Source organism: Mixophyes fleayi, chromosome 1 (assembly GCF_038048845.1).
Source record: "Mixophyes fleayi isolate aMixFle1 chromosome 1, aMixFle1.hap1, whole genome shotgun sequence".
In the NCBI taxonomy this organism is placed as follows: Eukaryota; Metazoa; Chordata; class Amphibia; order Anura; family Limnodynastidae; genus Mixophyes; species Mixophyes fleayi.
The window spans coordinates 432117295-432143777 of NC_134402.1; the positions used below are offsets into that span (position 1 = coordinate 432117295).

At 44.0% G+C, this 26483-nt stretch overlaps 1 protein-coding gene across 4 annotated transcripts in view; it reads right to left on the reverse strand.

Moving 5' to 3' along the window:
* Nucleotides 1–1486: 1486 nt before the first annotated feature.
* NIPBL (NIPBL cohesin loading factor) overlaps nt 1487–26483 on the reverse strand; it is a 115908-nt gene continuing 90911 nt past the window's right edge. Inside the window, exons 35-48 of one of the 4 annotated variants that reach the window (XM_075184242.1) lie at nt 21981–22121; nt 21631–21724; nt 18759–18925; nt 17026–17116; nt 14815–14988; nt 14460–14650; nt 6965–7072; nt 6672–6872; nt 5887–6033; nt 5363–5643; nt 4938–5112; nt 4327–4512; nt 2871–2931; nt 2438–2562 (exon numbers count right to left, since the gene is read on the reverse strand). In XM_075184242.1, the coding sequence (XP_075040343.1) occupies nt 2890–2931; nt 4327–4512; nt 4938–5112; nt 5363–5643; nt 5887–6033; nt 6672–6872; nt 6965–7072; nt 14460–14650; nt 14815–14988; nt 17026–17116; nt 18759–18925; nt 21631–21724; nt 21981–22121 (1998 nt within the window). In that variant the 3' untranslated portion in view covers nt 2438–2562; nt 2871–2889. Of the gene's footprint in view, nt 2563–2865; nt 2932–4326; nt 4513–4937; nt 5113–5362; nt 5644–5886; nt 6034–6671; nt 6873–6964; nt 7073–14459; nt 14651–14814; nt 14989–17025; nt 17117–18758; nt 18926–21630; nt 21725–21980; nt 22122–26483 lie in introns of those variants that run through there. The other 3 variants (XM_075184241.1, XM_075184240.1, XM_075184243.1) reach the window with 3 other exon arrangements.

Below are 26483 nucleotides of genomic sequence, written 5' to 3' on the forward strand. Positions count from 1 at the left end.
TGGTTAACTTTTGGGCTCAGTTCCACTTGTTTTCCTGAATATTTCTTGGACATTACAGTTATATTAGAGAGATTACATGTCTCTGGTTCGCATAACCCCAGATTAATGTTATCCATACCTGGGAGACACTGTGCACTCAGGAACACAGCTCCTATGAGTTGTAGCTGAACTGTAGTTTGAGCCACAATTTTAAAAACCCTGAATTGTACATCGCATGTTCCTGGTGATTTAGTTACACTGCAACTTAAATATCGCCAGTGAGTGAAAAACAGGGATCACAAGTTAAACATGACTATACATGCACAATAGTTTGTTTTTGTTTTATAGATAAAAACCCTGCCTCCTAGTGGTAAAGAAACGGAGCCCAGATGCCAGATACATGGTTATTGTAATAGGGTAAGTAGCATGTGTGTCACTTTTAGTCTCTTTTTAAAAGGCTATGAAATTAGTGATGTAACACTGAAAAAATATTGCATACAGGAAACAGAGCGCTGACCTTGTACATTACTCTAAATTTTCTTTGGGATAGAAATTTAAAGACTAGGCTAAATTATCTACTATTACTGGGCCTGCAAATACAACATTTCCAGTCCACTATATATTAATATTTGGAGACTTTTTACAGCTTAACTTTCAAGCTACAAATAGTATAGTATATATTTATTTGTCTTAGTTTCCTGAAACAGACTCATTGGCCTGTCATTGGGAGGTTCAACATTTTTACAGGCCCTGTATTTGCAGAGTGTACAGCAGCACAATGTCATATATGGGGGTTGGGTGTCAGCTCATCCTAAACGGATGTAGTAACTTGTCCTATTCATGAGCGTTTTTCTTAAGAAGGAAAGTACTGTTCTGTTAGCCTGATCAGACTGTCTGTACATATGTACCCAAATAGGCCACTTGCAATACACCACTCACTTTAAGATGGTGATCCATGAATTTCAACAGTCAAAACACACACAAATATCACCTAATAATAATAATAAGTGTCGTCATTTGTTATATATTGTGAAAAGTGTTACTCTAATTAAACCATTTCCTAATTTTAAATGGTGCAATTGTCGCTTTCTGCATCCAATTGTTTTTATATTCCACCACCACCCGCAACAAACTTTATTTCACTTAAAAAATTGCTCATTAATACCATTCTGTGAAATAAAAAAAAGAAATTGAAACATACAAGGAAAATACACTAGTTTCTTTTTATATCAAACATTCTTGAAAATGTGTTTGGCACAGTGCTAAATCATATAGTTAACACTAAATATTTCAAGATACAATAAAATCGGGAGTTAAAATCGTGTCTATAACCTTTTAAAAAATAGGATTAAAATAAAGATACCGGTTATTTTAGCCTATACAAACTGTATAAACAATATTTTATGCCTTGTGTCAAAAAATGTAACTTTTACATAAAAGACTGCAAAATAATATAATTGGATTTAAAACAGCTTTACATTAAGAAATTCAAATGGAAACACACAAGTAACAAAGAAGTAAAAAAATTTATTGCAGTATTTTCTCCAGCAGGTATTCTCGGGATCCCCTTCTCGTATAATTTCAGGGTGACTTAGTACATCAAAATCTACATTTACAAACAAAAAGAGGGGAAAAAAAATAATCTCCTCCTGCAGATAGGTCATAGATACTGCATGCTTTCCCAATCCCTCCCCAACAGAATAAATTATATATGTCCAGAACATTCTGCCATTTTACAGCCTGGAAAAAAATAAAAATAAAATAAAAAAAAAATAAAATAAAAAAGTTGTTGCTTCCCTGGAAACCGGGCTAAGCTAAAGAAAGCCATCCGCTGCTAGGTTAAACTCCAAGAACACTTTATTAAGAACATTAACAGACTAATTTTCAACATTCACTTGTTTATTTTTGTAATTTTTTTTGTTTGTTTTTTTTTTTAAACAGAAAGTATTCTTCAAGATATAAACAAATTTTTGTTAAACTATAATACAGTGGGAGTAAAAATGAACTGAGAGAAGTTTCTGCTGTACAACAGCGAAGGAAGCTCCCACAACAATGTTTTCCAAACATTTCCTTCAGGCCGCCAAGTTCCATTCTTACGCTTCATAAAACAGATCTTTTAAACTTTTTTTTTTTCATTTTTTTTTTTGCCAGAATGCTGAGATTTCAAGTTTGACTGTTCTCGGTTCCTGTAAATTTGGCTGCAAATATACAAATGTATTATTAGCTGGAAGTCCCGTCCTTGGCTGCATACAGCGATCGTAAAGTCTGAGCAACTTTATTAGTCAGCTTATTTGCGCTCGATAGAGCAATTTTTTTGTAAATGATGTCCGACTCTTTAATTGTATCGACCCAAGGCACAAGCTTTCGTCCATCGCGGCGTTTGGCCTCCATCCAAGTGCCACTGTAGGAACCCGCCATCCACTGAATACGGTACCCGTGGCTGGTTTTCTGAATTACTTTTGCTATCTGTGGCCGGTCCTTGTACTTTGGACAACAAATGGCAATGACATCCTGGGCATCAACTGTTTCATTCATCTGCGCTGCCATGTCTGACGAGTCTGATAATCTTTTTGATTTTCTTAACTACACGGGTGGGGAGAGGTGAAGGAAGAGAGAGAGAGGAAGACAAGCTTAACCGGAAAGTCAGAGTCACCAACATAACAAAGAATTCTAAGACCCCAGGCACCGTGGTAAGTTTGCCAGCACACACGCAAATCAGTTTGTGGGATGCATTTTAACCATCAGTGCCTAGGGAGCGTCAGGTCTTTAATGTGTACCACCGACTTTACTGCTACCGCATTCAAAATTAAAAAATCTATAAAAGTGTTACAAAAAAAATAATAGCAAGAAAATAGGGACAGAATAGAAGAGGAAATCTAAATTAAAATTACCTTTTACTTTGGATAAATCTCAATTTCTACGTTTTTTTTTGCCTTTTCCGCTAAACCCTTTCTACAAAAAAAGATGTATAAAAGGTTAAGTCTAGCTACAAAATAGCTTCTTACCCCCACAGCAAAATTACTTATGAAAAAGTCCTGACTTGTAAAAAAAAAATAAAAAATTAAAATAATAATAAAAAAAATGACCACAGCACAGGGACCAGTCACATCTCATCCTTTATAAAACACAAGCACAAACAGACATCAGGTTTTTAAGTTTAAGGCTAATACAAAATATGACACAAAAATTCCCAGAATACAAGAATCAATAGTTTTCATTTCGACATTACATGACACCTGATGCATTCAATAAAATGACAGAGCTGCAGGAAAGTACCGCACGTATGTGTGTGAAGTACATTCCTACAGCACAGAATGTGAAACTAATGGGAGCTTTAAGATAAGCTGAGGAGTTATGCTTATTCCTGTCTGCACAATGGCAGCTGATGTAGTTTATGATCTAATACCAATCAAAGCTCTCGTACACTCCAACAACCATTGCACAATACTCTTCAATCTAACGTGGTGGCATGGAACAGGCTGTTCTCTTTATTTAAGATCAATATAGTTACGTAAGCTTAAAGAAAGGGAAAAGCCTGTCACAGACCAGCTATTAAAACCCCCCAAAAAACAATGGGATTATGTCCCCAATCTGGATTCTGATCAGTGCTGTGGCACGTCAAGGTTTAAACACAACTGCCTCTGTTGTTAGACGAGGCAGCTCGACGCCGCATGGTTTGCGTCTTACTGATCTGTCTAACAACAAAGGTTTAAAACTGATCACAGAGACCCAGGTAAGAGGTAATTTGGAAGTAAATACAAGTCTTGTCCACTGACCATGCATACAACAGGAATTAGTAGGAAAACAAAAAAACAAAACACAAAAGGAATTTTCAAGCAGTTGCTGGCAAAGGAGCAAAGGAAGCTTGGAGCTTAGGAGGTAAGAAGCTAGCAACAGACCAAGGTGTGAAGGACAAAGCGGAAAGAGCAGGGGGTTCATTTTAAAGACCAAGACTCATACACTCAGGAAACAGAGCAGCGAGGCATCCCAAATATATTAATATTTCCACATGCAAATAACCCACCCCCAAAACATTATTACATAACAAGTATATTGTGACATATTCAGTACATTTAGTGTTCTACATGCACATGGAGCAGTATTACTGTGTACCTGTCATCTGCACACTGTGGTGACAGCAATGCTGTGGGCTGAACCAATATTCAGCCTCTTCATTCAGTAGGAAGTAGCGAGGCTATGGAAGTCTAGCAACTAGTGACCCTCCAAGTCACCAGTTATAGACATCATCAATATTGGCTCAGCCCACGCAAAGAAGCTGCTTTCTTCTTTAGCATCACTAATCTACAATACAGGAGCATTCAGACAAGTTAGTACATAGCTACTTACCCCCGACGTGGCCCCAGCCTTTTCCTCCCCATCACTTTCTTCTTCCTCTGTCTCGGCCACATTATTTTTAGGGCTGTTACCTCCAAGCAAATTGGTAATGGCTTTATTTCGAGCGTCTGTGCTAGCCGATACCTCGCCTTCCTCTTCCTCCTCATCGGGGTCTAAATGTTCCATTAACAACTTGAACTAGAAAAGTTTAGAAGAGAAGACAAAGCATGAACCTGCAGGAACTAGATTGGAAGAGATATGGGTATACTATGCAATCTTATAGCACGTCTATGCTGATACAATCAACAGACACTACAGTGCCTACATTAAAAGGTCATTTGGACACCTACATCTCAATAGTTCACATAAGGACAGGTATTCGCAATAGAGCAGCACGCTTATAAAGGCTATGCTTGCTAGCAAACCATTGATCCGACTCCGTAGAGGAATGCACTAACACGTTATGTGGCAGGATGGCGTTATTTTGTGTTACACTGCTGGAGTGACATCTATTGGCATTTGTGCCAGTTAGAAGGCCATTTATTGGGAGTGCATACTGAGGATTATATAGTCCGAGAAGGGAATTATAATGAGGGACACCCGTATAGCTACAGAACACTTACATCCAAATATTGTTTTGCGATAGTCCTTTTGATGTCATCATTAATCTTTGTACAGGTCACATCCCTCTTGAGAAACTCCAGGGTCTGCTTAGGGTGAAAATGAACTCCCGTTTTTCGGTTTATAGCCTTGTCATACACTTTCGCCGATTCCGTTGGGGAATACTTTTGAATTTTACTAGAAAGAAAATAGTTTGTTTGTTATTGCTTAAATCCTGCACATTTAAGAGCTGTGTTTTATGTACGTCTAACTTAAAAGGAAGAAAACGCAGCCTTCGCAAACCACAAGGCAGAAAATCTCATCATAAGGAAATGTTAATTTAGTAAAAATTGCAAAAGTGAAAATATTAAAAAAAAAGTCAGGAAGACAAGGATCAAGGGTGAAAATCAATTCAGATATAAAACATGTTCTTCATTGTAGCATTTACCTATCTGAGAAGCCGCAGAGGTTTTTTAAATGTTGCTTCAGCATCAAAAGCAAAAGAATTCCTTGTGAAGCATTTGCAAACTCTATTAGAGGAGCAGCATCGCTGGGCAGACAGTTCAGGACGTGATCTACGTCATCCTCGTTGTCAGAATCTGATTCAGAGGTTACTCGCCGCCTTGTTCTCCTCGGCCGGACTACCTCTTCCTCGCTTTCACTGCCACTTTCTTCTGACGACGATTTCTGCTTGGGTTTTTTCTTAGGCTTCCCAGCCTGCACCATAGACTGAAGAAGGAACAAGAATTTGTTCAGCTTTGCATACACTGTGCTGTATGACATTAGTTCTACAGTTCGTTGGCACAGGCTCCAATAAGAGTTTCACCCTGGCTTCTAATTAAAGGTGATTTATACACGAACCAACCCCACCTCCCCAGCAGAAGCAATGTTGTAGCAGCCATATTGAAATTTGCAAAGTAGAAACAGCATTATCCGCAAAACCAAAACATATGACAGGTGGGTAATTCTTACCTCTCTAAACGATTGCAGGAGATTACTACCGGAAACAGATAATGTAATGTCTATATGATGCATAATAAACAGAGGCTCCTCCTGACTTTGATATGGAAAACCGGCTAGATTGTCCGCTATATACAAAAGCATATTTACTTCCGTTTTCTGAAAGAGACAAAAATAAAAACATGTTTCCTATTACATGTCAGTTTTGACCGAAGTAAAAAACATTTCAATACAAAAGTTATATGGCTATTAAAAGAAAAATCAGTGTTGAGACATAATAATTACAGTATAATTCAACGAAGAGAGAGGACGTTTATTTATTTTCTATACTGCAATGTAATTTTCAAAATGAACACTAGAGGGAAGTGAAGTGCCCAATTTGAAGGCCTTTACAATGAATTGGCCGTGTTCATTGACTTTCTTGTACAACTGCAGAAGCACCTTCTGAGATACGTAGGAGTTATTACATCCAGCTGCTCGGTCCTATATACTAAAAGCTAGAGATAGCCCTTTAGGTGCATACAAGGAGATATATACCACAGCTGGCGGTGAAACTTCTCTCCCCTTAAAAGCAGATGAGTGCAAAGTGCATCCCAACGAGCTTAATATGAATAACACAGATCAATTTCAGAAAGGACACAAGATGGCGCTGTAATTATAAATTTTAAAGCTACGCAAATTCATTGGGTTAACCAAATAAATACAAAAAAAAATAAAATCTGAAAAGTCGATCTTGGACACTGATTCTTGGAAGAGCAAACAATGGACATACAGGATGTGTGTTTATCAATGCATACCGCGGCATCATCAAACAGGTTGAGTAATGAGATCAGGAAAGCTCGTCTGTGCTGGCGGTTCCCTCGGATCATAGAATAAAGATGGCAGCATAGAGCAGTGATGGATTCGTCCTGCCGGAACCCACGCACTATGCGCTTTGAGTCGGAAATGATTGCTTGCTGTACCTGGTAGGACATCTTGATACCAGCCACCGCTTTCATCTGAAACAAAAAGGAAAAAGGACTTCATAATCTGCTACTAAATAACTGGAGGTGCGGAATGTAAGGACTATATCGAAGAGAGACGGACTCACATGGATGAATCCAGTGTATTTCTTGTCTATTTCCACCAGCTGTTGATCTGATTTATTCCGCATGGATGGCTCAGGGTCTGTCCCCATAGCAATCAGATACGGCACACACTGAAATGATAACAAATGGAAAGTTAATGGTGCCAAACGAAAAAAAAACAACAAACCCCCCCCCCAAAAAAAACCCCAAAAAACCAAAACAAACAAAAAAAACCCACTTGGGGGCAGACCACATACTTGATAGTCAAAACGTGCTAAACGACTAAGATTCCACACATAAGTGGAAAGTGCTCTTTAATATATATGAGAAAAGAGGATTTATGTACTTACGTTAAATCCGTTTCTCTGATTCCGTCTGGGGGACACAGAAGTTGGCACCTAGCTAGTTAACTTTAGCACTGCTGACAGACCCCCTCCCTCTACAATCCCCCTGCCCCTTCCTATTCAGTTAATTAAAAAGCCCAAGGAGAAAAGGCCAATCAAACAAGAACACATAGAAGAAAAGCAGAAGGGAGGGATTGCAGTGTCCCCCAGACGGAATCAGAGAAACGGATTTAACGTAAGTACATAAATCCTCTTTTCTCTTTCATCCAGTCTGTGGGACACTGCTTACCATGGGGACGTTCTAAAGCAGCCCCTTAAGGGTGGGACCACTCTGAAAGCCCCGCTTGTAGAGCACTACGAGCAAAATTTGCATCCGCAGATGCAAATACATTAAACTGATACATTTTTGTAAAGGTGTGGACAGAGGACCAGGTGATTGTCCTGCAAAGCTGGTCTGCAGAAGCCCCATTTCTCGCTGCCCATGACGCCCCTACTGATCTGGTGGAATGGGCCGTAAGTCTCTCTGGCACAGGACGGTTAGCCTTTATGTAAGCTTGCCTAATGGTTTCCGTAATCCATCTTGCAATGGACTGTTTTGAGGCTGGCCAGCCTCTTTTACTAGAATCAAAGAACAAACAGAGAATCTGTATGTCTAATCTGAGAAGTTCTTTTGACATAAATGCGGAGAGCCCTGACCACATCTAACTTTCCATAGACTGTTGATCAGAATGGGAAGTAGATGAAAAGACCGGAACTACAATTTCCTGGTTCAGATGGAAAGCCGAAACTACTTTTGGAACGAAGGAAGGGAGGGTTCTCAACACCGCTCTGTCCTCGTGGAAAACCAGATACGGTTCCCGGCAAGACAGAGCTCCTAATTCTGAAACCCTATGTGCAGATGCAATAGCTAAAAGAAAGACGACCTTCCAGGTAAGACACCTAAAATCTGCCGTAGGTAATGGCTCAAAGGGAGGCCCTATAAGCATATCCAGTACCAGGTTAAGATCCCATGGTGCTCTAGGCGGAACGTAAGGAGGCTGAATATGTAAGACTCCCTGAAGAAAAGTCCTGATGTCTGGCAAGTCCGCTAATTTCAGGTGAAAAAAGTGCTGAAACCTGAACTCTTAATGAACACAGAGGCCAGCTTCCAGCCCATCCTGAAGAAAAGCCAACAAGCGGGGGAGACGAAAGGAAGATGTGTGACAGGACTTATTTTCACACCATCTAATATATGCTCGCCAGATGCGATGATAGATGCGAGCCGAAACCGGTTTTCTAGCTCGCAGCATAGTGTTCACTACACTGGGGGAAAAACCCCTAGCTCTCCAGAGGCTGGCTTCAACAGCCATGCCGTTAAACTGAGCTGAGATAAATTTAAAGGTACCTTGGAGAAGAAGGTCGTCTCGTGCCGGAAGACGATATCCTTGCCCTACAGCCATGGATATTATGTCTGCGTACCACACTCGACGCGGCCATGAGGGAGCTATTAGAATCACCGGCCGAGGGCCTTGCCTCACTCGTCTGAGTACTCTGGGAAGCATGGGAATCGGGGGAAACAGAGAACCCAACCTGAATTTTAATGACATGGACATCACATCCACTGCTATTGCTAAGGGATCTCTTGCCCTTGCGCAAAACCTGTGAACTTTCCTGTTGTGTCTGGAGGCCATGAGATCTACATCCGCAAGACCCCACCTCTGAACTAGACACTGAAAAACTTCCGGGTGGAGGGACCACTCCCCTGGCATCATCGCATTGCGACTGAGGTAATCGGCCTCCCAATTTTGTATTCCTGGAATGAGCACAGCCGATATTGCTGGAACATACTGTTCTGCCCAAAGGAATATCTGAGCTGCAACTCGCATTGCAGCTGAACTCCTGGTTTCTCCCTGTCTGTTGACATATGCCACAGCCGTGGCATTGTCGGACTGAACTCTGACTGGGTGGCCCTGAAGGAGAGTCTGGGCCCCCCGAAGAGCTAAAAGAATTGCCTTCAATTCCAACGTGTTGATTGATAAGGCCGATTCCTGAACGGACCAGAGCCCCTGGAGCCTGAGGTGCAGGATTACCGCCCCCAACCTCTCAGGCTGGCGTCTGTTGTGGCTATTATCCATGACCATGGAGCAAAGGACCTGCCCACCGCCATGTGATCTTGAATCAGCCACCACTGGAGTGATTCTCTCGCCCTCGGAGACAGCGAGATCCTCTGGAGATCCAAGCGTAGGTGGGATCCTGACCATTTTGTCAACAGATCCCACTGGAAGCATCGAGAATGAGCTCGACCGAAGGGGCTGGTCTCGAAGGAGGCCACCATCTTTCCCAGCAGCCGCATGCACAAGTGTATTGAGGGGCTGGGAGAAGACAAGACCTGAGATGTTATACTCCGAATTGAACCGATCTTTTCGTCCGGCAGGAACACCTTTTGCTGGCTGGTGTCCATGATGAGCCCTAGGAATACCCTGCGCTGACACGGAACCACCTGGGATTTCTTTAAGTTTACCAGCCATCCATGGCCCTCGAGAACCGCCAAGGTGAGGGATAAGTGCTGACGTAAGCAAATCTCTGAGGAGGATTTGATGAGCAGATCGTCCAAATAAGGCACGACCTGAACTCCCTTTAGGTGAAGACACGCTGCCATCACTGACATGATCTTCGTGAAAACCCTTGGCGCTGTGGAGAGGCCGAAGGGAAGAGCCCGAAACGGATAGTGGGAAGACCCCACTGTGAATCTTAGGAGAGACTGATGGTCGCTTCAAACCTGGAGGTATGCCTCTTTTATGTCTATGGAAGCCATAAACTGATCCTTCTCTAAGCCGTTTATTACCGATCTCAGGGATTCCATCTGAAATCTGTCCACCCGTAAGTGCACATTGAGGTTCTTTAGGTTTAAGATGGGTCGAAAGGACCCGTCCGGCTTCTTGACCAGGAACAGATTTGAATAAAACCCCTGTCCCTTCTGGTCATCTGGGACCCTGCAGGTGACTGTTTGCGAAAGAAGAGAGGCGACAAAGGCCTGTGTTGCCTGTCTTCTTGTTGGATCTCGGGGTAGCGGGGTTATGAAGAAACGATGTGGTACCGGACCCAGCAGGTCTATCATGTACCCCCTTGATATAATGCCCCGAATCCAAGGGTCTTGGGAGGACGCTGCCCACTGTTCCTGGAACAAAGAGAGACGTCCCCCCACTGGCACCACCTTCGGCAGAATAGAGTGGTCATCAGGACGCAGGCTTCTCCTGGGTCTTGGAGGCCTGGCGCCTAGCTGCAAACGAGGATCTTCCCCTGACAGAGGAGCCTCGAGCATTTGGTTGTCTACCTCTAAATGACTGTCCTCTAGGCAAGGAGGTCCCCCGAAAGGGCTGACAAAAGGAGCTGACCCGTGGGTTCCTGCCCCTACTAGAGAATACCGGCAAGGAAGTGCTTTTGCCCCCTGTTTGGCTGTGAGATCATAGTATCCAATTCCGGGCCGAACAAACCTGCTGCTGAAAAAGGAATGGTTTCAACGGACTTTTTTGATTCCGAATCTCCTTCCCAGGATTTCAGCCATAACGTTCTTCTAGCTGAAATAGATGCAGCCTGAATAGAGGAGGACACAGACGCTGAGTTCTGGGCCGCCTCATAAAGGTACCCCGATGTCTCTTTCAAATGTAAAGCCAGGGGAAGTAAATCAGAGTCCTGTAAGGCCTCTGCCAGTTGGTCTGCCTATGTTTCCATGGCTTTAGCAACTCAAGCTGAAGCAAATGTGGGCCTAAAGGAAGAACCCGCTGCCACAAATATAGATTTCAGCTGTGATTTCACTCTGCGATCAGTGGCATCTTGCAGAGTTGCTGAACCTGGGACTGGTAGTAAAGTGTGTCTGGCCAAACGGGCTACTGGAATATCTACCTTAGGAATACTCTCCCAGCGAGCCACGTCTTCCTCCTGCAATGGATACAGGAAAGAGAATCTCCTGGGAACAGAGAACCTTTTATCAGGCTGTTTCCAGGCTCCCTCTGCAATATCTCTGAGTTCTACAGAAGGGGGGAAACTGATAGCCTTCCTCTTGGGCTTCTTAAACAGACTTCTGTCTCTAGGAGTAGGATCCTCCGGTTCTGGGAGGTCCAAAGCCTGTCTCACCGCTAAAACCAAATCATTTATAAAAGAAGATTTTTACTCACCGTAAAATCAATTTCTCTTACTCCATTGGGGGACACTGCGATACAATGGGGGTATAGTAGCGGGTGTGGAGTTTAGGCACTTAACTTCTTTGATCTCTACTCCCCTCTTCTACTATGCCCCTCCTCTGCTGTGGGTAACTCAGTTTTGACTAACCAAGTGTATGAGAAGGGGGCGCCCAGAAGGGCAGACAATAGAAGCATAAAGATTCACATAACAGATTATTTACAGAGCAAGGGAGGGTGCGCAGTGACCCCCAATGGAGTAAGAGAAATAGATTTTATGGTGAGTAAGAAAATTCTTCTTTTCTCTTTCCTGCCATTGGGGGACACTGCGATACAATGGGGACATACCAAAGCTGCCCCTAAGGGCTCTGGAATGGCTGCGCGCAATACCCTGCGGCCAAAGCTCGCATCTGAGGATGCGAAGGCCTGCAACCTGTAAAACTTAGCGAATGTATGAACAGATGAACATGTGGCCGCCTTGCATAGCTGCTCCGCCGAAGCACCATGGCGCGCCGCCCATGACGCACCAACCGCCCTGGTAGAGTGAGCCCTAAGCGACTTCGGGACAGGGAGAGAAGCTCGGACATAGGCAAGGCTGATGGTGGAGGTAATCCACCGAGCAATAGCCTGTTTGGATGCCGGCCAGCCACGCTTCTGCGCATTGTACAGGACAAAGAGATCCTTGGTTTTGCGCACTGTGGCTGTGCGGTCGACATAGCACCGGAGGGCCCCAACTACGTCTAGCGATAGCAAGTCGTTGTCCGCCGTGGAGGGCGGAACAGGGCGGAACGCCGGGACAACGATCTCCTGGTTCAGGTGGAACCTGGAGACAACCTTTGGGACAAAGGAGGGTTTGGTACGAAGGACCGCTCTATCTTCATGAAACACAAGAAAGGGTGAGGTGCAGCAGAGCGCTGCCAACTCAGACACTCTCCGGGCTGAAGAGATAGCTAGGAGAAACACAGTCTTCCAAGTGAGATGGTGTAATTCCGCCGTTTGAAGGGGCTCAAAAGGCGGCTGGCTGAGCACCTTGAGCACCAGATTGAGGTCCCAGGGCTCTACCGGGTGAGTAAAAGGGGGCTGTGTGTGAAGCACCCCCTGTAGGACAGTCTGGACCTCGCTGAGAACCGCAATTTTCCGCTGGAAATATACAGACGGCGTCGAGACCTGGACCTTAAGTGACCCCAGCCGGAGTCCCTTATCTAGACCTTCCTGCAGGAAGGCCAGTAGCCTAGGTAGGCTAAACCTGGAAGTGTGGGCATCCCGCGACTCGCACCACAGGATGTATGTTTTCCAGACTCTGTGATATATGGCCGAGGTGTATGACTTTCTGGCCTTGATCATAGTGTCAATGACCCGCGGTGAGAAGCCCTTGGCTTTGAGTATTAAGGTCTCAATAACCATGCCGTCAAAGCCAGCCGATCCAAATCGTGGCAGAGAAGGGGGCCCTGAACGAGGAGGTCTGGTCGCATTGGCAGGCGAAACGGAGGGCCTGTTGACATTTTTAGAATGTCTGAGAACCATGCCCTGCGCGGCCAGTGAGGGACTACTATGATTGCGGGGACCCGCTCTCTTTTTAGTTTCTTTAGTACCCGCGAGAGCATGGGTATGGGGGGAAACAGGTACACTAGTCGGAACTGCCATGGAGTTGCCATGGCGTCCGTTGCGTGTGCTAGAGGATCCCGGGACTTGGAGCAGTACCGGGGGACCTGACGATTCAGTCTGGAGGCCATGAGGTCGATCTCTGGCATGCTCCAGCGCTGTGTTAGGAGGGCAAAGACCTCCTTGCATAAGGACCATTCGCTTGGGTGGACCTTCTGCCTGCTCAGGAAGTCGGCTTCCCAATTTTCCACGCCTGGGATATAGATGGCTGAAATCTGCGGCACATGGCGCTCCGCCCATAGCATGATTCTGGCTGTCTCTCGCATGGCCCCTGCGCTGCGAGTTCCCCCCTGGTGATTTAGGTATGCCACGGCCGCGGCATTGTGTGATTGAATTTGGAGAGTTTTCCCTGCTAGAAACCTTTGCGCCCTTGTCAGGGTCCTGTGAACTGCCCTGAGCTCTAGGACATTGATAGAAAGAGTAGTCTCTTGGGGGGACCAGAGTCCCTGAAACCTGAGGGACCCCGTGACCCCTTCCCAGTCTGACAGACTTGAGTCTGTGGTAACTAAGGTCCAGAGGCCGGTCTGAAGGGTCTGACCCTTGACTATATACTGCGTGGTCAACCACCACGCCAGGGATGAGCGTGTTGGTTTCGACAGGGAAATGATTTGCCTGTCCAGGCGTTCCCGAGATCCTGACCACTTTCGGAGTATCTCTAGTTGGAGAGGGCGAGAATGGAACTGAGCGAACGACACTGCCTCGTAAACTGATACCATGGTCCCCAGCAGCTTCATGCAGCTGAGCATGGAAACCTGTGGTCGGCCAACAAAGTACTGATCCTGCGCTGGAGGGCGCTGACTTTGGCCTGTGGTAGGAAGACTCTCTGAGCCACCGTGCCGAACACTAGACCCAGGAAGCGCATACGCTTCCTGGGTCTAGTGTTCGATATAGTAGAACACACTCCCAGGTCTGCCACCAAAAGAAGAGCTTCCTATTAAAAAAGGAATCTAATAAAATAAAATTAAGTGAAAATAAAATAAAAAAACACTAGCAGTACTAAAACACAGCCCAACTGCATGGGCACCTAAAAAAAACATAACAGGAAGGGGCAGGGGGATTGTAGAGGGGAGGGGTCTGTCAGCAGTGCTAAACTTAACTAGCTAGGTGCCAACTTCCGTGCTCCCCTCCACAACCCATGGTAATCAGTGTCCTCCAGACTGGATGAAAGAGAAAAAGTTATGGTCCAGTTTGGTTGCTGGAAAGAACGGTCATAGCACTGTCCATAAATAATCTCTAGGTAAAGACCATTGTGCAGGCAAAATATTTTGCAGTACTAAGAAGAACATAAGCAATTCAAGGCTTCAAAATATTTCTGTGCATCACGCATTTTAGACCGTGAACAGCATATAACGCACCTGAACAGGATGGATGAGACCCTGGTTCAGCGTTAACGCGATGACGTTGAGAGCAAAGTGCCGCACACTGGATTGCTTGCTGAAGAACGACTCCAGGACCTGTTTGAGGTAAAGCTGCATAATGGAGCTGCTCATCCCTGAGGAAATATCTCCCATCTCTTTCAGATCTTCCTGCTTTGAAACTTTTTTCCCTGCAAGTCAGAAAGTTTTACACTATTAGAAAATGAGCTATTAAAAACCATCTGACCAATATATTCCCACATCCTTTGCATGTAACAAAGTTGGCGTAAACCATGCAACCCGTGGAACAGAAGTCTGCGGGGGTAATTACACCGATTGGCCACAGTTCACTCACAGTCTCTGTCGGCTTGCTGCATCCGAGTGTCCTCCTCTTGTAAGTAGGTCTGCAGGTTCTTCAGAACTTGGATTTTCAGGTTCACTGAGCTGTTCTTGTCAGAGAGGATGTTATTATACAAATTTTTCACCTCCACTTCAAACATGAGAATTGGATGTTGAATGAATGAAAACCCTAAAAAATAAAAACATGTAAAGAGTGAATTCTGATAGAGCACATTATTAGTTTGATTACTAGTAAACACAAATGCAATGATAACATACAACATGATCTAATTGTACTCAGGAAGTAACACCATTTGTATTATTTCATTATATACGTCTGACCAGGTATGTTAGGGAAGCAGGTAACTCTGTTTTCTCATATTCACTGCATCTCTCCACTGAGAACAATCATACTTTGTGCACCTATGCAAACCTTACACTACACTCTACTCCTGTTGTCTTAAATGGGACTTGCACTATATTTTCTCTTTGTATTAACTAATGAATGCATGAAAACATTCTCGGGGCATATCCAATTAGATGTGATGCTCCTTCGAACATCGTGGCCCTGCACATTGTGAATTTCTCCTGGCACCACTATGGCTGGTACATTGCCACAGAGTGCCTTCACGCCCGTTCCGGAGGCACCACAACGGCTCGTACACTGCCGCAGAGTGCCTTCACGCCCGTTCCGGAGGGACCACTGGGGCTGGTACACTGCAGCAGAGTGCCTTCACGGTCGTCCCGGAGGCACCACTACGGCTGGTACACTGCAGCAGAGTGCCTTCACGGTCATCCCGGAGGCACCTCTACGGCTGGTACACTGCAGCAGAGTGCCTTCACGGTCGTCCCGGAGGCACCACTACGGCTGGTACACTGCAGCAGAGTGCCTTCACGGTCGTCCCGTAGGCACCACTACGGCTGGTACACTGCAGCAGAGTGCCTTCACGGTCGTTCTGGAAGGCACTCCTATGGCTGGTACACTGCCACAGAGTGCCTTCATGGCCGTTCCGGAGGGACCACTGGGGCTGGTACACTGCCGCAGAGTGCCTTCACGGTCGTCCCGGAGGCACCACTACGGCTGGTACACTGCAGCAGAGTGCCTTCACGGTCGTCCCGGAGGCACCACTACGGCTGGTACACTGCAGCAGAGTGCCTTCACGGTCGTCCCGGAGGCACCACTACGGCTGGTACACTGCAGCAGAGTGCCTTCACGGTCGTCCCGGAGGCACCACTACGGCTGGTACACTGCAGCAGAGTGCCTTCACGGTCGTCCCGGAGGCACCCCTACGGCTGGTACACTGCAGCAGAGTGCCTTCACGGTCGTCCCGGAGGGACCACTGAGGCTGGTACACTGCAGCAGAGTGCCTTCACGGTCGTCCCGGAGGCACCACTACGGCTGGTACACTGCAGCAGAGTGCCTTCACGGTCGTCCCGGAGGCACCACTACGGCTGGTACACTGCAGCAGAGTGCCTTCACGGTCGTCCCGGAGGTACCTCTACGGCTGGTACACTGCAGCAGAGTGCCTTCACGGTCGTCCCGGAGGCACCACTACGGCTGGTACACTACAGCAGAGTGCCTTCACGGTCGTCCCGGAGGCACCACTACGGCTGGTACACTGCAGCAGAGTGCCTTCACGGTCGTCCCGGAGGCACCACTACGGCTGGTACACTGCAGCAGAGTGCCTTCACGGTCGTCCCGGAGGCACCACTACGGCTGGTACACTGCAGCAGAGTGCCTTCACGGTCGTCCCGGAGGCACCACTACGGCTGGTACACTGCAGCAGAGTGCCTTCACGGAATTCCAGAGACACCCCGTGGCTAATGAAATATGCCCCCTTAAAACGTTACAAGTATCATTATAGAAACTAGGTAAGTCTGGCGTCAGAGATCACCATTCAGCAGTGATTACATAGCTTTTCATTTTCATAATCCCTCTGCACCTGCCCTGGGCTCTCCTGTCCACGTTATAGAGGTGGAATAATACTCCTACTACAATACAAAAAGCTTGGGTGTGTGGTCTACTTGTGTGTGCGACACTGGGGGTGTGACTAGTGAGATCTGACAGAACATGCAACGAGGTAGCAAAAACACAGAAACAAATTCATCAGCACAGGAAGAGATCATAAACTACAGTGCCTTTAAATTGAAGCGGACGGAATAATAATGGCCATACGTAGGCTCACCCTACTGCAAAATATATGGTCAAATAAAATGTTCATCTTACCAAGACCAATAATGGCTTTTGTCTGCACATCCTCCTCCGAATGCTTGGTAAAATACAACAGCAGCTCCAAAACTTTGTCTTTAATGTTAACCTACCAAAAACATACAAACCCCATTAGAAAAGTAAGCTCCATAAAAACAATGCTAAAATAAATATGTGCATATATCTATATTAGCAGATCCGTATGTGCATGCAACAGTTTGGGCAACCCTAGTAAAATTGCGCGCTTCACCGAACAGCTAAGTAAAAAGATAACACAATCTCTGCCAGGTCAAAACTTAACATAAAAACACAACACATTATAATGCACAATTATTATTTACTTGCCGAATAAATATGTAGAAAAATAAAAGTGAATGTGGCATATATAAAAGTCTTTACACCCCGTCATTTAGTAGTTTTCCTTTTTAAGGCTTCAAAACTGACTCGCTAGGTCTTAAATTAACCCAGGTGAAGACAATTCCACAGATATAATCTGACCCTTATAATCTGTCAAGATAGTTGCACCTGTTCTCAACGTCAATGGGCTTCTATAAGCATTTTACTTAGGTCACTGTTACAAAGTAGGGGAAGGCTAATGAAACATGCTTCTAAACAGTTTCAGCTTGGAAACTCCATTGATGGAAACATTAAGAAATCAAGGTAAAATATGGAGAAGGAAATATAAAGAGACAGAACAATCGCTGACAGAACTGCTAGTAAACTGGCCAGATATGCAAAGCCGAATTCACATCAGACGGAAAAGGGTCTGCAAGAAGGTTTATCGGACACAGTGCAGAGCCTTTGGAAGTAAACCTATCCTGTATACTCATCACACAAGTGTCTGAAATAGGCAAAACAGTACAAAGTGATGAGGACTGAGGAAACAAAAAATTTACTTTTGGGCAGAAATACAGGTGAAGTATTGGAAGAAAAGGTCATCTCGCCAACCATAAACCACAGGGATGGACCTTTTATGCTTTAATGCCCATGTGATATTAGAGTGGATTTAACAAATCCTAGAAGCTAAAGTCACAGAGTCAGAAGAAGGTTGGAGGCAAGACAATCAATCAACACCACTTCAAATTCAACCAAATTGTATTTACAGGAAAACAAGACTATAGATAATGGAATGTCCTTCACAGAGACGAGATTTAACTATTACTGGAATCCTGTGGAGATTCAGTGCAGGTAAGAAGATCTAAGAACATTTCTAAGCTAGAAATGTTTTGCAAAGAATACTGGGGGGGAATCCCAAAGCAGGAATAGAAAGATTCTTAGCTGTCTGAGGAACATCTGGAAGCTGCGATTCCTGTTAAAGGAAGTGTTAGCAAATACTGACTGACAGGAGGCCCAATGTTCACATAAACCACATTCACTGTTTTATTGTTTTTACCAGTCTGTTAATTCGGGCAAATAGATCGTAATTGTTCAATAATATGTCTATATGTTTACATTTGCATTGTACAGAGGCTGTGTTAACTTCTTTTCACGTTGAGATTCACTGAAACATGCCACCGGATCAGGGGTGCCATCATTTTGCATACACCCCCCCAATGTACAACTCACATCTTCCCCATCTACCCACACATCTATACACACACACAAACCCCCAACAAACAGAGACACGCACAGTCAGTCTCAAAACTAAATCATTTAAACAAAAAACAAACAAAACATCCAGCAACTCTAACGAATTAATCGGAAGACAAAAACAAACATAAAAAATAAAATAAAAAGTTGAGAATACGAACTGCTATATTTACTTTGCTGCTACCCTTGAAGTCTTCCTGATCAAAATCAAAATGGCGACAAAGTGCTCCAACGGTAAAAAGCGATCGTAGGAGAGCTGGTTTGTTTGTGGTCAGGACCGTGCTGTTCGGGTCATCATGATGCTCCGTTTTTAACTTTATAAGGGCACCTAGAAAAACAAAAAGATACCCCAATAAAACGTACTTGTTAATAATCTGAATTTCTCTAACAGAAAGAATGTGATTACCATAAATGACGTCTTGTGACACAATGTGGCTGACAAATTATATGCAGCAATCAGATAACAGCATTGTTTTTCTAAACTTACCCATGAACTAATGTCTCCAAGGTCATGTGGAGGATGCAGACTAGCAATGGGGTCAAAATCACAGGAGACAGGGAACTTGGAAAAAAAGAGAGGCCCCTCTAATTCTTATTTTACCCCGAGCTACAGCCTAGGAGCTCGGCTTTGTTGTAGCAACAAGAAATAGGAGAGGATTAAAAGCAAAAAAAAAACCAAAAACCACTTAAAAAAGACCAACATTTGGTGTAAAAGGATCATCATGCCAGGGTGGAAAGGTAGATGCTAAGCAGTTAATGCAGAAAAGGTCAAGAACAAACTCCCGGATTCATGTGGCAGTGTGAGATAACCTTCAACAAGAAAAAGGGCTTTGGTCATTAGGTTCATGGAAAATGAACAGTGGCATCAAAGATCGCGCCATCAATATCGAGACCCTAACGGGGAAGCATATGGCCAGGAGGAACGCAACCTTTAAGGAGAGTTCATTTACAGCAACCTTTGTTAAGTACTTGAATGCATTCGTCAAGAGTGGAAACGACCAAAATGAGGACCCACCATGAAACAGGGATGCAGGTACCTCCAGCAGACATGAACCACTCCCGTGGAAAGTCCTGGCTTCCAGTGACATTTGGAAAAGCACCAATCATGCTGAAACCTGTAGTTTTCAGAAAGCTATGAGCCAGTCCCCAGTAAATGCAGCCTTGGAGAGAGGCAATGAGGCGGAGTAAGTGGAAACTGTTGTGAGCAAAATGGTGATCTATGCAACCATTGAAAATAAGTCACACACACAGTGTAACACACAAGCCTGCAGTATTGCCAGCCAGCGTTCTTGGGTGTCAGAAATGAAGAAGCAAAAATCAAAGCGGTAAAAGAGAACTGGAGGAGACAATCTGTTGAAAAGATTACCAAACTCCAAAAGACTGATGACTCAGCAGGCTTGGAGACCACTCGTTTAGTTCACATAAATGTTTTTATTTGCTTTACCATGAATTAATGCTGCAGGATCCAAGATTACCCTTGGTGGAAGTATTTGAGAAGAGCCCGAAAAAGGCTGGGTTTGCAAGTAGTGTTCATCAGAGCTCAGTTTGGAGGCAGTAAGGTGCCTTCACCAACAGTCCCCTGAGAAATGACTTTCTGAGGACCATAAAGAGATCTTCCTATAAATGAGGGGTAAACAAGAGATATTTTTTTTTTTAATCCGGGTCGGCTAACCAGATGTGTGGCCACTGTATCGCGTGTCATGTCACTCAGATATGACGATATCGCCTCAATGCTATCAGAGGGTCAGGGGAGCAGCACCAAACTTTCTAAGGCTTTTGCTACCCAGGTATTTACAACGGAGGGACGTAAGGCTTTATGAGCGGTAGTGAACATATCATTCAGTAGGAGGATGCCTGAAGGAAGGGTGGGCTTGCTGGGGTGCAGGACGTGACTACAAGCGTTTTCTATAGTATCAGAGTGCATGATGCTTTATCTGACCTGGTCACTACTGTTTAGGTACAAAGGGTTGCCAGTCCTACATGATAGACTGAGAAATGTACCCATTTCCACAAACAAAAACTAAGCAGTCAAAAATAAGAACCACCCAACCCCTGAAAACACGCCAATAAAAGTCTGAAATCTAAAATACTTATTTATATGCCTATTGCTTGTATAAAGTAAGAGACACTGGTCCGTTGTCAACTCGGTAGTGAAATAACGTAATCCACAGAACTTTTTAGTGGTCCCTTTAACGCTCACCCGAAGAAGAGAGAAAAAATACTGGTCTAATGGTCATGAAAAGCTTGTTCAGTGCCAAATACTGCACTGACCGTCAGCCGGTGTTCTAGAGCTGCACAGGTATATTCTGGAGGATGAGCTAGGATTGATGGGGTGTGGTGATAACCAGTAGAGGACAGTCCCAGATACTTAACTTGTGGATGTTCCACTAAGTCTTGAAACGGGACCTTTAGGACACATGACGCTAAACACTAGGACAAAAAGGCAGTCAATGGTCGGGGCTGGAGATGTAAATCCCTAAAACAAGGCAGCTCTCGTCCATCCCTGGTCACCGGAAGCTCTCCTTCTTTGCCAAGTACCCTGCCTCAAGTGTATGGTACGCAACACCATGGTGAGTTTGTGTCACTTTTTTCAAAGAAGAAATCTGGCTTCATCCCAAAAAGTACTCCACTTCCCAGGGAATGGTGGATTATATTAGGCAATCATGAAAACATTGGTCTCCATTTATAATAGGACCACATCCAATTGTACGCGTGGTCCACAAATTAATGTGAATATACTGAAAGATGTAAATGTCTCAACTTACCCACACATACAAAAGCCTAATAAAATCTATTTTACACATAACTATTGACTATATAAAGACCATTAATACCACAATTTGGTTCAGATTACCCCTCTTTATACATGTATTTCTCAAATGAAGTTGTGCTTTGCCCTCACTGTTACTCATTCCTTAACAGATCGATTTTAAAATGAACAGGTGAAGCAAGTTTAACTTAAGGACACTTCAAAAGAGCTGTCCTGACCAAAAGCACGTAGAAAGAGAACTAATGAATATAAATTAATCTTACCATAATATCTATTAAAACAGGCCCACACAAACTTATAATTTTGTGTTACTTTGTTTACAACGGCCCCTAGACAGCTCACACAATGCTGCACCACCTGAAAAGACAAAAGATGATGATTTTCAAAACATGATCACTGCAAGCTTTGAGACAAGTTATACTCTGCACTTTGTAATCAAAGTTTAAAGAGAGAACATTCTAGTGCTTTTTGTGAGCCAGACACCAATGCTTAGTATATTGTAACAATTCAAGAATTACATCTTGTTTGTTTATGTTAATACACATAGAAACTGTGTGTGTATTAAAAATGTGGGGAAAACAAAAAGGAAATGTGCGCAGGAACAGTGCCTTACCGTCATGCCATATTTTATGATGAGCTTCATGAGATCCTCCTCAATAGTGGCAAGGAATGTCTCGCTAGGGTGCTCCATTAACGGCACAACAAGCTCCAGGATCTTGGCAACATTGCATATTACCATGAAATCATTCTGACTCTGATGAAAATAAATGAAATCAAAACATGTGTTATTAGACTGTGAACCAAATCCAAGTAGAGCCTAATCACTCTGCTCTAACGTAATATATAAACAGGTTAGTAGACCCATAACCCCTTAGTGACTTTGCAGCTTTGTGACCAGGCACTGGGGGGTGGTGGGAACGACACTGCTACCTTAGTTTATTGAGGGCTGGTCTATAAATATGCACAAATTAGGAAAACATCTCCCCCTTCTATATCCCCTCTTCATTGGATAAAGAAGATCAAACCAAACAAGTATAACAATTCACTTTAGCAAACACTCACATAAACCATAAATAGAATAAATAAGGGCGTGAAGGGTGAGAACGCAGTGTCCTAAAAAGGAACCATCAAAATGGATTTAGAGTACTTAAAGGTTTTTTCTTCCAATTATGGGGACACTGCTACCTTCCAACCATGGAAAGGGAAGCTCAGACATAGCTGTGTGTAAGACCTTCTGTCCAAAGCTAGCATCCTTGGACTTAAACACAATGAAACTGCAACATTTCGTGAAGGTGTTGACTGAAGATCAGGACACTGCCCATAACCTGCTGATCTGCCGAAAGTCCAAGCTGTGCCGCCAAGGAGGTACTCACAGACCTGGTAGAGTGGCCATGGTATTTTCTGGAACTGGTTTGCCGGTGCAAATAACAATAACGCCATCTGCCAATGGTTTCCCTAGTAGTCTACCAACCCCTCATTTGCACATTGTAGAGGACCAATAGGTCATCAGTCCTGCGCACTGTTGACGTTCTATCCAGATAGACCTTCAGGTTCCTGACCACATCTAATCAACAAAGGGACTCATCAGAAGAGCCATTCTGTCCTATAGTTAGAATAAACATTCCTTGATTTAGAGGAAATTATGAAATCACCTTGGGCTGAAAAGAAGGATGGCATGCAGGATAGACCTGTTCTCATGAAATATAATGAGGAGATCTGCGTGACAGAGCACCTACTCAAATTCATCTTAATGAGGAATTAGCTAGAAGGAAAATGGTCTTTCACATAAGGAATCTAAACTCCAGACTCCAATGGTTGAAATGACGAATGTTGCAAAGCTGTGAGTACCAACCTTAAGTCCCAAGAAGCTACTGAGGTAGCAGATGGGGCTGTACATGAAGTATTCTGCACGAACGTCTAGACCTCCGAAATAAAAAAAAAGTTTTCTACTGAAAATAGACAAACCGAGCAGAGATCTGAACTTTAAGGAGCTAAACTTTCAGGTCACTATCAAGACTTTTTTTTATAAAGGACAAAAGATGGGCGAATTTAAAGGAAGAGATATAAGAACTCTTTCTCTTACACCCAGAAACAGAAGTTTTCCACACTACAAGACAATTTTTTTTTTTTTTTGCAGAAACAGGATTTCTAGCCTTAAAGCATGGTTTGGATGATATCCGCAGATAGACCTTTAAGAAAGATGACCTCAACAGCCATGCCATCAAAGCCAACCTATATAAATGGTGATACAGTAAAGATCCTTGGCTTAATAGATCCCGCTGTAGATGTCTACCTGATGGCCCTGCCGTGCCTTACTTAGAATGCCAATGTACCAGGATCTTCTTGGCCAGTCCGATGCTACTAAAATTACAGCAGCCCTCTCTATTTGTACCTTTTTTTTTTTTTCCTAGGACCAGAGTTAGAATGGTTATTAAGAACAGATATATTTATGGATCATTCCATGGAACTGTCATTGCATCTACCAGGAACGGCTTGGGATCCCTGGTTCTTTAACAAAACCAATCTACTTTGTGGGAATCCCACAATCTGAAGAAAAACTTCTGGGTGACGAGACCATTCCCCAGGATGGATGGCATATCCGTTTCCCACCCGAGATGCAATATTTTTGCGGTCTCATCACCAGGGAGCTTGTGGTGCCTTCATGATGATTTATGTATGCCAGAGCCATGACATTGGCAATTTGTACAGCTCTCTCTCTTATATGCATATATTAGAATGTTGAATACCGCTCTGCACTCTAGAATGTTGATGCTTTGTCTTATCACGGGACAAAAGTTGCTGCAGATGAAGGTGTAGACTGACAGCACACCATCCCTGTAGATTGGCAGACCTCGTAATAGTCCAGTTCCTAAAGGGAGAAAGGATGACCCCTGTTGAGATTGTCCACTTTCAGACAAAGTAGTGATTGACGAGTCTGAAGTGAAAGAATGATGAACTGAGTGGGGAGGTTGGAATTGGACTTCTTTATTAGAATTTTAAATTTAGAATGACCTTGAGTGGAAGCATCCCAACTGGACCAGAATAGTATTGATGCCTGCTTGAGAGCTAAAAAGGTAGTACTAGCTCATGTATTACAAGGATCTTTTCTTTCAGTAATTACAATCTCTGTATTCTGGTATCAAAGAGAAGTAGCAAAAATAACATTTGTTGACTGATAAAAGTGGCCAAAACCGCTATGATTTTGGAAAACACCATCTGTGCTATTGCCAGCCTGAAGGGTAGAGCTTGAAACTGAAAATTTATATTTCTGATTGTAAACCTGAGGCTGATGTCCACTGCAGATCAGAACATGTAGGTAAGCGCCTTTAATGTCCATGGAGGCTGAAAATTAATTGTGATGCACACCATTTATGCCGGACCTTAAATATCCCATCTTGAACCTGTACCTGCAGAATGGTGTTTAGGGAGTTTTGGATAAAGATGGGTCAAAAGGTCAAATCTGTTGTTTGCACTAGGAAACTGGAACAATTACTCCTATGGAAAGCAAAGAATGGTTGCCTTTCCTTTTAGAGCAAATCTCTTTATTCTGTCTCTTGAAAGACTAGTGGACAAATGCCTGAGTGGGGACCTCAGGAGGTTTATTATGTAGCCTTTTTCTAGGATTCCTTCCACCCATGTGTCTGAAGCAGAACCGAACCACTGGTCCTGGAAGAGGAGGCGGCAGACTCCACCACAGTCTGAGCTGGGTGATCAGAAACCCTGTCACACGGCTTATAGGTAGGCTTAAGGGCTGGTTGCTTAATAGACAAGTGTTTGCCTTTTTGTTGGCCTCCCAACGGATTGAAGGACTGCCCCCTATAACTAGGTCCCTTTGATTTGCTTGGAAACCGAAAGGAACAAATCTTTGAACCCCTGTGTTTGGGGGCACTAACGGGCAGGAAAGGACTCTTACCTCCTGTCATCTGGGGGTATATTTACCATGTGGCCGTTGTCGTATTTTTTTTTTATAAAACTGCAACTTTAAAGATAAAGCCCATCCAGTTGTCTTTATTAAAATTGCTGTTTAAAAAATAAATAAAAAAATATATATAAAAAAAAGACATGGAACCGCCACTTGGTAAATATACCACTTGATCTTGTCCAATTGCAGCCTACAGAGAACATTACCTTCAAAAAGCAGAGACTCAAGAGTCCTCTTGGACTTTGTGTCCGCATCCCAAACTCGCAGCCAGGAGTTTGCATCACTGCGACCACCAAGGCCAAAACATGCTTCTTGGATATGTCCAACAAGGATAACAACGCAGACGTTGGTTTACCAGACTTTAAACTCTCAGAAATTTGTTTGGACCATTTCTCAACTGCCTTATTCACCCAGGCAGATGCCAAAACAAGCCTTAAAGCAGCCCCTGCTGCCATCTAAATAGACTTTAAAAAGCACTTCATTTTCTGTCTGTGCTGTCCCTGAGAGAGCATTTTGGAATTGGGATGATTGTAGAATTTCCACTTAAAAGTATCCTCACTGGGCAGAGGATAAAAGAGGATTTTTATACTCATGATAAATCCGTTTCACTGATTACATCGGGTTGTGTGAGGGGAGTGGAGTTTGGCACTTAACTAGATAGCCTATCATGCTGACAAACCCCTGCCCTCTGCACCCCCCCTGGTAGCCTCTTCAGTTTAAGTATAAAGCCCCAAGGAAGGGGAGCCAACCAATCAGAGACCAAACAGCAGAAGGGAGTGAACGCAGTGTACCTAGATGGAATCAGAAATGCGAATTTATCGCGAGTATAAAAATCCTCTATTCTCTTTCATCCTATCTGGGGGACACTGCTACCATGGGGAAATTCTAATGCAGCCCGCTTAATGGAGGGACCGCTCTGACAGCCCGGCACATGGAGCACTATGGCCAAAACTAGCGTCTGCTGACAGAAATACATTAAATTGATAAAATTTTGTAAAAGGTATGTACCGAGGACCAAGTGGCTGGTCTGCATAACTGGTCCGCTGAGGCCCCATTTCGCGTAGCCCAAGACGCCCCCACTGAACAGGCAACAATGCGATCTGGTACAGATCGGTTATCATTGATATAAGCCTGCTTAATAGTCGACGTAAGCCATCTAGCAATTCATTGCTTGGAGGCCGGCCATTCTTACTT